The following is an 11,747-nucleotide window of genomic DNA, read 5'->3' as shown; positions in this document are numbered from 1 at the left end:
TTACTCTACTCTTCTCCCCATTGCCTCCAGCTGGGCTGGGTCAGCCCATGTGAGGGGCCGAACTCCTCAGCTGAGCAAAGAGTCCTCAAGGGAACTTCACATTGCTCATCGCCTCCACTCCAGCAGCCAAAACGCCTGCCAGAGCGGAGACTGACCCAAAAAGTCAGCTCCAACTCCATCACAAGCTAGCCTTGCACAGCACTCTCCCACAGAACCATCTCTCCTATATACAGCATCTGAACTACACAGTCAGTAGCTGGGCCTCACTTTGCTCTTCTGGCTTCCCAGGAAACCCCTCCTTCCCTCTCACATTCCCCCAGACTTACCACAGGCCCACATCGACCTTTCAGCCCTCCAAGCTACTCTCTGCTGCTTGGAGCCAGCTGGGATCACCTCCTTGGGTGAAGGGCTCCAGGAAGCTGGAATTCCCAGGGTGGGACTCCGCTGGCATCTCAAACACAGCCCTGGGTGCTGGAAGAGCATGAGCACTCCATGGCTTTCCTGAGCAGGGCGAGCAGAGGTTCTGTGACTCTGAGTAGATGCCCATATCTCCTTACTGTCCCAGTGTCCCCAAAAGCACCTGCTGCTCCCCTGCAAAGGCAGGCCTGGGGAACACTGTCTCATTTCTCACTTCATTGGGGTGGGGTCAACCCTGGGTTATAGTCATGTCTCCGCCACTCACTTCCCATGTGAGCCTGGGTGGGATCCTTCTGCACACCGTGCCTTGTTGTCTGCAGTGATGGGACGGCAACTGCCTTACTAGGGCACTGAAAGGGTTAAAAGAGTCCTGTTTCTAAAGCCCATTGGAGATGAAAAGTGCTACCCACCCCTTAGCATGACAGTCTGCCCCTCCCATTCCCCCATTTTGGGTTTCATTGCCATGTAGATGTGGGCAGAAGCAGGCTGGAGACTATCGCCCTGTCTCTGCTTTCCTCCTGCGTCCTCTGACTCTAGCTACAGCTGGGAAAGCTCATATTGATGCTGCCAGGCTGAAAACAAAGGGGGATGGGGGACCGTGAAGGGAGTCCCCCCTCCTTTCTGCCTCTTGCTTCACACACCTCAATTTATTGAGCTCACTTTAAAGAAAACCCAAGGAAACTATCTTGGTTGGACACCCAGTCGTGCCCATGGGGGAAGGGGTAGAGGAGACAGCTACTGGTTCACTGGTGCCCAGAGCCTGGCCTCCACACATGTGCCTGCATCCCAGTTTTAGCTGCTGAGAACCTGGGTCTAGCTACCTGGAACCCGGAGGAGGAGGCTGGGTGTGGGGGAGTCCCTTGGCCCACCTGACTGAGCTCTGGGGAGCTTTGGTACAGCTTTGGGGCCTGGCTGGGACCGGCCTGAAAAGGGGCAGGGGTGGAGGGTGCAGAGGAAGTCATGTCCGTCTTCCACACTGGCTCATCCAGTGTGGTGGCGGAGCGGGGAGTGAGGACTGTGGGTGCCAGGCTGCTCAAAGTGGGCATGGGAGCAGGTGTGGAGAACCGCCGGATCTCATAGGTCCTGGCTGTTTTCACAGGCACCTGCTTGGCTGGGGTGAAAGACAAGCTGGACTGCTGGGCTGGCTGGGGTGGAGGGTTCTGTGTGTCAGTGCTTGGGGGCTCCCCAAAACAGAACATGGCTGACTTTAGCTGGTAGGGTTGGTGGCGCATGAAATCAATGGCCTTGATCCCCGATTTCTGGCTGGGTGCCTTTTTTACTTTGCTCTCTGCTTTGCTAGCCTGAGACTTGCTTGCTGCCAGGGGGTAGAAGGGGGAATGCAAGGGGTTGTAAGCTATTGGGGGTGGGGCACGAATGTTGGATGAATACTTCCATGATGATGGTAGAGAAGGAGTGGGTGAGGGGGCCCTGGGCTTGGAGCCTGGCTTCGGTGCTGCCTCCACCACAAACTTGTCCATGCGGCTCTGTCGCTTGGCGAAAAGCTCTGCCCCTTTGCCCTTCAGCTGTGGCATGTCACGGGCACCATTTACTAGTCCGGCAGAGGCACCTTGCTGCTGAGGCTTAGGAGCCACTGGGGGAGGGGCCTTGAACTTGCGGCCTGAAGACTGCATGAAGTTGCAGGCCTCAGCTCCTAGGCTGAGGAAGTCCTCCTCAGGCCCAGACTCAAAGCCCACCCCTGGGTGGTCGCCTTTGGGTTTCTCATCCAGGTTCTGCACCAGAGACAGAAGCTCAGGGTTGGGTGAATTTTTCTTCTTCTCTTCTATGGTATTGAACATGGGCTTCTTGCTGCTCCGCCGGCGAGCCTCTTGCAAGATGCCAGTTCGGGGGGCTGGCACTGCAATCCGCTGCTCCCTGGATGTTAAGGGCTCAGAAGCAGGTCGTGGAGTAGCTGGGGAGACAACAGGATATGGCTGGCTTGGTAGCAGAGAGCTGCTCACCACGCTGGGTTGCTGCAGCGCTGGGCTGATATACAAGGAGGAAGAAGATGTCCCTCGTGGTTGAGGTGTTGCTGTAGCCCCTGCTGGAGCAGTTAGAACTATGGAAGCTGTGGAGGTCATGGCTGGGTTTGTGAGTGTCTTAGTCTCAGGAGAACTTCTGCCTGTGGCTAGCTGTGGTATCCCTGGTGGTGTTGGCCTGCCTGGTGCTGGAATATACAGAGATGTTGAGGAGCTTGCTGGACCATTGTGTGCCATCACTGGTGCAGTGGAAGGTGGCACAGGAGTTCCTGGTGAGAAAGGTGGAGCAGCGGTGCTCTGCCCTCCCAGACTGCCACCACTTCTCTTGGGAGCCAAAGGCCTGAAGATGACAGAGGAAGTCACAGGACGCTGCCCTGAAAAGCCAGGAGTGAAGGGCCGTGCGGATCTGTTGAAGAGGCCCTCTGTGCCTGGTGATGGCCGAGCACCTCCTCCAATGCTGCCCAGTGGAGACTGGACCTGAGCAGAGGTAGATGACGGCAGCTTGCTGGATAACTGCACTGCTTCCACATGGATACTCAGTGGGGCCGTGCTGGCCTTCTGTGGAGTAGGCACTTCTCCATTCATCAGACTCTGCGTTGGCACGACACCTGGCGATGGCTGATGGCTCTCTGGCTTCTGAGCTGGGGCTTTCTCCACCATATACTGACAAGCCCTCTCCCTCTGCTGCTCAAATAACCGTGCTCCTCTGCCGGAGGCTTCACTCAGACCCTGCTGCGTCCGCCCCTGCTGCTGCTCAGACTCCAGCTTGGGCTTTTCAATGTCCAGGTAAGTGTTGTCCCAGTCTGAGTGGTTGGTTAAGCTTCGGGCATCTGAGAAGCCTTCCTCATCAAATTCTGACTCACTGGTTGGGAAGACACCATCCTCCTCCTCATAACAGCGGTCCTCATCGACGCTCCCAAAGCTGACCAGAGTGTACTTCTTAGCTCTCTGCCTGCGCTTCTTGAACATCAGCACGCCCTTGGAGTGGGGGTTCGGTGCATCCGTCAGTAGGGACGCAATTGTCCTACATTTGGTTTTGGCTTCTTTCACATTCTTCTCCTGTGTGCTCTCACTGCGGTGCAGCTCTGCAAGGGACAAAAGGAGGCAAGTTCAGGGCTCCATAGAGGACTGGGCTTACAAAGCTTTGGCAACTTCTGGACTGAGTGTTTCTGGTGTCCATACAATGAGAGTCACTCCCACCTCACCCCTGACCAGAAGGTTAGGGAAAAATGACTTGAACATAATGAAAATTGCAGCCCTCTCTTTTTCCATGCACACACCGTGGGATGGGCTTCCCCACCTACTGCCAGGGGCCCTCACCTTCTGGACAGCCAGCCTGGGGCAGGGGTCAGAGATGGCTTAGTCCCTGTTACCAGCTCAGACCCAGTGCTTTCTCTCAACAGAGATGGCCAAGGGTTTGACTGAATGTCCTGGGGGATTGTGTTGTGGATTTGTGTCCGCAGAAAATTGTTCCTGTTACTCATCAGGACATTTCAACTTGCACTTTGCAATTTGCACCAGGGTGGAGCAGCTTGTGATCACCCCTGGGAAGCCCTACTGGGAGGGCTGGCCAGAGACATGTCCCTCCCTTTTCAGAGCCCTGCTTCCTGGGACAAGCGGGAACAAGCAGTCCCAGTGCTCCCCAGAATGCAGCAACCACTAGGGTGAGCAGGCCCCGCCCAGATGTGCAAGGGCAGGAAAGCGTCTTGCTTCCCCCTCCCTAGCCCCATGTGAGCTGCCTGTGAACTGGGCTGGACAGTGTCAGTGCCGAGCGCTATGGCAATACTGTGTGCACACCTTCACTGCCCCCTGAAAGGTGTGATAAGGACAGTACAAAACCTGCAGCCGTGAGAGCAATGTTTCACGCTCTCCCATAACCTCTTGCCTGTGCCCAGCCGGGACAGAGTCACTATGCACTTGAGCAGGAATCCCAGCTGCCTGCCCTTCAGAACTGGTCAGCCAGGCCAGAAAGAATTCTTTTGCACAGGCTCTCCTGTGGCCTTAACTGCTGGAAAAGCCAACACCTGTCAGGGTCTTGGCCGAAAAACACAGGTTAATCATTTTCCACCATCTCTGCCAGCCTGCTGACCAGCAAAGCCCATGGGATGGGACAGTGTGTTCTCTGCCCGGTGTGCAAAATGAGAGGGGAGCTCTGGAAGGGTCAAGGGTGAACCCAAGGGCAGCTGTGAGAAAGTTCATAGGCACAACTAGAGACTTGGACTCTGAAACCAACAGAAACCTGAAAGAAAAAATAATTTCCAAGTGATTTCTCATTCTTTTTTCTTGCTCCTGACCCTTTCCACTGGGAGGAAAAGATCTTTTCCTGCTTCTCATCTGCCCTGCATTCCTTTAACAGCAGCCTCTGTGCTTCGAGCAGCACCAGGAGAGAGGACAAAGATGCTCTCAGTAAGCTTCCACTGCACAGTGCCTTCCCCTGTCCTTTGAGCCCCAGCATTCCTGCGGCAGAGACACAACACGCAGTCCTGCTAAGGCGACCCCCTCTGGATCTAGTGAGGGGGATAGGAGAGAGCACCAATGTCCTGCTGAGGAAAGTTGCTAGTTCTCCCCAGGACGTGAACTGCACAGCCTCACAGATCTCACCTTGGGCCACTTTACCCCAGGGCATTGTTGCAACAGGGAGGAACAGCTGTGGCCAAGTTAGCCCACAATGGGGAGGGGCAGCAGTGGGCACAGAGCTACCTAACCATGATACCAATGAGTCCTCTTGGGCCCTCTGTATCACCCCTGGGGCCGTAGTTTCCCTCCCCCCATTCCCACCCTCAAGCAGCCCATCTGCAAAGGTCACAAAGATGTAGCATGAGTCATTTAGTCCCTGCGGCTCCCGGTCACCCCATTCAGGAATATCATCCACTCCCACCCCAGGCTTTTAAAACAGGCTCTGGAATGTCAGAGAGGTTGTGATGCTAGGAAGCTTTCAATAAATTCAATGAAAGTCCCCTCACCAGGCTTTGCCTGGAGCCATTTCATAACAAACATCATGGCTCCAGGTTAGCTACAGCGAGGCAGCTCCAGACAGAGATCCAACAAGGAAAACGTCAGCAACTTTCTCACCTAGAAGGCTGGAAATAATGAGCAAAAATACCAATGTGCTAACAGCAAAAGAATGGATGCCCCTTTTGCACTGGCATGTGCTGAGCTAGGAACCCCTCCCCCCACTCTTACAAAGTGGGTCAGTTCAGCATCATTGACTCAAGACTCGTAGTTCACATCCTTTCACTGCGTCTTGGTGCTCCCCTGGTTTTTCCCTTCTGGAGTCAGCTGTAGGGGAGTGGGGCCACAGGGCTACAGTCACAATTCAGTTTTCTCTCAGGAAATGAGTCCATCTCAAGCGCACAGTAAGGGAGAGCAGTGAGATTTCCCACACAGAGCAGACCCCCACTGGCTAGTCTCAGTCACTCACCCCGTCAGAGGAACCCTGCCTGGCTCAAGTTCTGGTTCCAAACCTGTTGAGGCTAAAAGCAGTGCCCCAGAGGTGAAGCCAGCCTCATTGTCCAGAGACATTCGCCCTGTGGGCTGTGAGGGGGGAGACTTCTGGCATTGGCAAGCCGTGGCTAAGGAGCGGTGCCTTCAAAGGCTAAGGGCTGTGCAGGCACAGGTGGCAGCAGAGCATCGTGAAGGGTCTTAGCTCTGGAGTTTGGGGCTTGCAAGCCCCTACTAGGGGAGGCTTAAAGGCAGTTAGGGTGTGATTTCACCAATACTGGGCCCTGCCTCAGTAACGATATCCAGATGCAGCTCCCTACCAGTCACAAGTTTGCCCCTAGCATCTTGCATTGTTCCAAGATTCCAGCCTCCTTGGCGTTCATTAGAACTAGACTCCCTGTGCTTTGAGGTTCCTTGGACCTTCACAGATGATTGCTAAGCCCCTTCCTGACACCCTGGCTTCCTGCCCATCCCCCAGTTCCTACTCCCCAGCTCACCAACAGAAAGCACTTTATTCCTTGCACTTTAATTCCCTTCCCCACCCCCAGCACAATGTTCAAAGTATTCAAGTCACAAAGACCAACAGCAATTTGAGACAAATGGGAGAGGGAAATGCTCTTCTGGCAGCTTGTTAAAGTTTGGCTAGGAGAGTAGAGGAAGGAAGGAAGTCTGTACCTGCATAGGGCTGATCCAAGCTCTTGAAAGCAGCGTCCAGGCCTGGAGACTTGGGCATGTCACAAAGTCCATTTAACTCACAGCCCTCCATAGAGAGAGAGGCAGAGCAGCTCCCGGCTGGAGCAGAACCAAAACTCTCAAGCGTCCAAGCCCTTTGCTATCAGCTCCACAAGCCTTTTAAAGCCTCTCTTTTGTCTCTTAGGCATCTCTACCAAAAGCCATGAGGTCATGATCTCTATTTTTATCCTCTGTGCTTCATCACCGGGCAGTGTGATGGACATTGTCACCTGTCACTTAAACACTCTCCCTCTCCTCTTTCCTCCCTGTGTAGCCTGGGTTTAAAAATAAGAAAATATGCTGGCTACCAGCAATCTTGTGCAGTGCAAGCGTCAGAGAATGAACAGTGTTTCCAGCCCCTCGTTGTGAAGCATTTAGAGCTAAAGTACTCATTTCTTTCCATACTCTTGGGTTGCTGCTGTCTCCTGTCCCAATGGGGGGTGCAGGAGAAATGCACACAAAAGGAGGGGGTCCATTCAGCACAAACATTTAGGAACCATGCAGTTCTCAGATCAAGACAAGGAGGAAGAGCTATTGGGGGAGAGATTCTCTATTCCTGTGTGTATCACTTTTATTCTATACCCTAGGAGACCCAATCCAGGACAGGGACTCAGGGCTGCATTGATAGAGGTGTGTCAAGATTACTGAGTGCCTGTACATTCATGGTTGAGTTGAGTATGGAGACCCAGAACTGGACTGCAGAGTATGTTACCTAAGGGCTAAGGTGTGCTGACACATCCATATGAAGGGCTGAGGAATGGTACTAGAAAACCGGCACTGGATGCGTAGACTGGGATGTATTGGCAGAGCTGTGTGGACACCCAGCACTGGAGAGAGAAGTGGGAAGGCGAGACAGAATTGTGTTAGAATGATGTGAGGACCTGGGAATGAGTAGTGATGGTGGGGCAGGGAGTGATTTGTGGGGCAGAGCTGGAGTTTGTTTTCAAACCTCTGTGGTGGAGGCTTGCACAGCACCTCTTTACACTGTGTCTAGCTGAGTTTGTACCAACAGCTCATCTTAACTGTGAGCAATAAAGTCACTCTCAGTTACCCTCCCAACTTTTTAAAAGTGGCCTTACCAGGTGATCCTCCCTTCGCAGCAATCAGAGATTTAGAAACACAGTGCCCCATGAGTCAGGCAACTCCTTTCTAGGGTGAGCATATTTAGAGCAGAGGCCGGCCAGTGAAGGTCTGACGGTGCCCCTGAAATCCAATAGTCACTGCCTTACTGCAGTAAATGGGAGTTCAGCAGGTAATATCCCTGATGAACAGATCTGCTCTCGCATGTATGGGCTCTCAGAGTGTGAGAAAACAAAAGAGTTTAATCATCTTCCATTATGAATGTTTATACATTCAGGAATAAGATACCTTAGGGAAAAGTCCTATAGAATCTAGTAGAACATGGTAACCTTTTAAAATTATTTTAAAACAACCCATGGGTGTCTATAGCAGGAATATCACTTTCTAATAACAAGCAGTTTAAAAATTCAAACAAGCAGTTTAAAAATTCCACAGGAAGGATATAATTCCACTAAATTCTATAGGTATTGAGGGTAATTTCTATAGAAACCTTTTAGTTAATTTCTATAGAATGCTGATTTGTCCCTATTACATTCTGTAAAAATAATCCATAAGGAGTAATTTATGCAATTAGGCACTGATCCTAGAAAAACTCATGCACAGGCTTATCTTTACTACCATGAAATCAGTGGAACTACTTATTGTAGGAAAGTTAAGCGTATACAGAAATTATTGCAGGATCAGGACTTAAGAACAAAAACAAGTGAATACACAAATTAGCTGAGCCACTCACATACCTAATACTGAGGGCTCATTTGTCTGCTACACAACAATTAGGCTTAGTGGGAGCTTTTATTAATAAAGACCCAAGCCCTAAGAAGCATTGTGAAGCAATCTCCATAAAAGAAGGAATGTAACTGCTAAGATCATAAATGGGAATATATTCCTATGTGATTAAATAATTATGGAATGCCGCTCTTTCAAATGGTGTCACCTGGAATTCTATTTTTCCAGGTATTTGTGATCCAGAAGGTCATTCTTCCATAGCTGATGTTGCAGATAACTCAGTCAGTCATTAGAGGAGTGGTCCCCAACCTTTTTGGCTGGCAGGTGCCAGCCAAAGGTCCACTGCGGCGGTAGAGCACCCGCCAAAATGCCGCCGAATTTCGGCAGCTACACCTCTCGATGATGTCACTTGTCGATGGCAATCGGCGTCATCGAGAGGCGTCGCTGCTGAAATTTGGGAGCGACACCTCTCGATGATATCACTTGTCCGCGACAAGCGTCGTCATCGAGAGGCGTCCCCACCAAAATGCTGCTGTGGCATTTCAGCGGGTGCTCTCCCGGGGGCCAGGACGTGGGCGCATTAAGATGGTGCCCGCAGGTACCACGTTGGGGACCCCTGCATTAGAGGCTATGGAAACTTCATGTTCTTTAGATTTGAGGTCCTTTCAAAATAAGTTCTTGAATAGGTTCCACTGGACTCCAAGGCATTTCCCTATTCAGAGCCAGCTTATCACCCCACAGCTAGTGTTGGAGTTGCAAACAATACGTTTATAAATAATTAATATATTATTTTCTTTAAATTAATGGCATAACTCTTGGGACAAAAAAAGCCCTTTCCTCATTCCTAGGAATTGGAATACAACCATCACCTCTGAAAGGTGGTTTACTGATGTAAGCTCCCATTCAGCATTTAAATACATGCTTAACTTTATGTTTGTGCTTAGGTCCATCTCTATTCAGAAAAGCACTTACTCCTACTGAAGTTGTACTTAAGCACATGTTTAAAATTCAATCTATACGTAAGTATTTTGCTGAATCTGGTCCTTAATACTCTCAGGAGCCAAGATTTTCAAAAGTGACTAGTGATTTTTGGGAGCCCAATTTGAGACACCAGTTTAAAGAGCCTTGATTTTCAGGGACAAGGTGCTCAACCCTTTCTGCAAATCAGGCTTCTTTAAAGTATAGCCCAAATTACTACTTACTTTGGAAACTCTTGGCTATGAAGACTTGAAACATGACTGACCTTCTGCTGCAGTAATAGTTAAGAGTTTTACCAAGGAGAGAGGAGCGAAGGCATCTCCACTTTTTGCAAAGTCATGTGAGACTTGCTGTTTCCTCCTGGAGCCCTGAACAATCCGAGGGAGAGGCTGTTCCCTCAGGCAAGTTCCCTTCCATCAGAAAGTGCTCATCTGGATGGGTTGGATGGCAAAGTGTGCCCCAGGCAGATGTACTCGCGAAAACTGCATGTGTAGCCAGTGTTGCCTCTCTAACACCTCGTTCTCAGTGTCACCTGTGTAGCATTCTGGGACAAGGCTACAACTGAGGAAACTTTCTTCTTGCAAAGTTCATAGCTGCTTTGGCTCACTGGAGCAGCACAAAGCAGTCAGGGCATACCAGTGAGTCTGGCTTTTGCATTTTTTTTATTCTCATTGTTTGCAGTGTTGTTAGAGCCATGGCCCCAAGATATTAGAGAGACAGGGTGGGTGAGGGTAGTGATCAATGGCTCGAAGTCTAGTTGGCAGCTGTTATCAAGCGGAGTGCCTCTGGGGTCAGTCTTGGGGCCGGTTTTGTTCAAAATCTTCATTAATTATCTGGATGATGGGATTAATTGCACCCTCAGCAAGTTCGCAGATGACACTAAGCTGGGGGAAGAAGTAGATATGCTGGAGGGTAGGGATAGAGTCCAGAGTGATCTAGACAAATTAGAGGATTGGGCCAAAAGAAATCTGATGCGGTTCAACAAGAATAGTGCAGAGTCCTGCACTTAGGATGGAGGAATCCCATGCACTGCTACAGACGAGGGACTGACCGACTAAGAGGCAGTTCTGCAGAAAAGGACCTAGGGGTTACAGTGGATGAGAAGCTGGATATGAATCAACAGTGTGCCCTTGTTGCCAAGAAGGCTAATGGCATACTGGGCTGTCAGCAGATTGAGGGAAGTGATTATTCCCTTCTAGTCCGCATTGGTGAGGCCACATCTGGAGTATCGTGTCCAGTTTTGGGCCCCCCACTACAGAAAGGATGTGGATAAATTGGAGAGAGTCCAGCTGAGGGCGACAAAAATGATTAGAGGGCTGGGGCACATGACTTATGAGGAGAGGCTGAGGGAACTGGACTTATTTAGTCTGCAGAAAAGAAGAGTGAGGGGGGATTTGACAGCAGCCTTCAGCTACCTGAAGGGGGGTTCCAGAGAGGATGGAGCTAGGCTGTTCTTACTGGTGGCAGATGACAGAACAAGGAGCAATGGTCTCAAGTTGCAGTGGGGGAAGTTTAGGTTGGATATTAGGAAACACTATTTCACTAGGAGGATGGTGAAGCACTGGAATGGGTTCCCTAGGGAGATGCTGGAATCTCCATCCTTAGAGGTTTTTAAGGCCCTGCTTGACAAAGCCCTGGCTGGGATGATTTAGTTGGTCTTGGTCCTGCTTTGAGCAGAGGGTTGGACTAGATGATCTCCTGAGGTCTCCTCTAACCCTAATCTATGATTCTATGAATATCTCTCATTAGACCAACTTCTGTTGGTGAAAGAGACAAGCTTTCAAGCTACACAAAGCCGAAGTTCTGAAGAAGAGCTCTATGTAGCTCAAAAGCTTGTCTCTTTCACCAACAGAAGTTGGTCCAGTTAAAGATATTACCTCACCCACCGTATCTCTCTCATATTCTGGGTGTCATTCACTGTAATCCTCAGCAATTACTCTATTGTACCATAGCCAGCTATACTCACTGTCTGTATCTGTGCATTTTATTAGTCCTGAATTTCTTTGCATTTGTCTTTGTTATTTGATTGACTTTAGCCCATTTCTCCCATCTATCAAGCTCCTACTACATTTAAATAGCTCGTCCTCTGGAGAACCAACTGTGCAACTCCTTCCTTTCTTTATATCAGCTGCATATTGCTAAATGCACCATAATCTCCACTCCATCCTCCAAGCCATTCATTAAAATGAGTATTAGTGTTCTTGAGAGAGTGTTATTTGTTAACCACAGCGAGGTCAGGACTGCAAAAGAAACAAATAAAACTAGTCCCTGCCCTGAGGAAATTGAAATATCCACACTGGAGTTGGAGGTGTAATTTCCAGCATGGGTAGATGTACCTGCGCTGGCTCTGATTGAGCTACTGCGCTAAAAATAGCAGCATAGCTGCCATTGTGTAGG

General features: G+C 50.3%; 1 protein-coding gene across 1 annotated transcript in view; it reads right to left on the bottom strand.

Moving 5' to 3' along the window:
• Window positions 1-662: 662 nt before the first annotated feature.
• Window positions 663-11,747, bottom strand: part of SYNPO2L (synaptopodin 2 like) — a 54,435-nt gene continuing 43,350 nt past the window's right edge. Inside the window, exon 4 of the mRNA XM_030570753.1 lies at window positions 663-3,478. Within this exon, the coding sequence (XP_030426613.1) occupies window positions 1,161-3,478 (2,318 nt within the window). The 3' untranslated portion in view covers window positions 663-1,160. The remainder of the gene's footprint in view (window positions 3,479-11,747) is intronic.

This window comes from Gopherus evgoodei, chromosome 7 (assembly GCF_007399415.2).
Source record: "Gopherus evgoodei ecotype Sinaloan lineage chromosome 7, rGopEvg1_v1.p, whole genome shotgun sequence".
Lineage (NCBI taxonomy): Eukaryota > Metazoa > Chordata > Testudines > Testudinidae > Gopherus > Gopherus evgoodei.
Note: the sequence above shows the minus strand (reverse complement) of the source record. Positions and strands in the feature narration are given on the sequence as shown.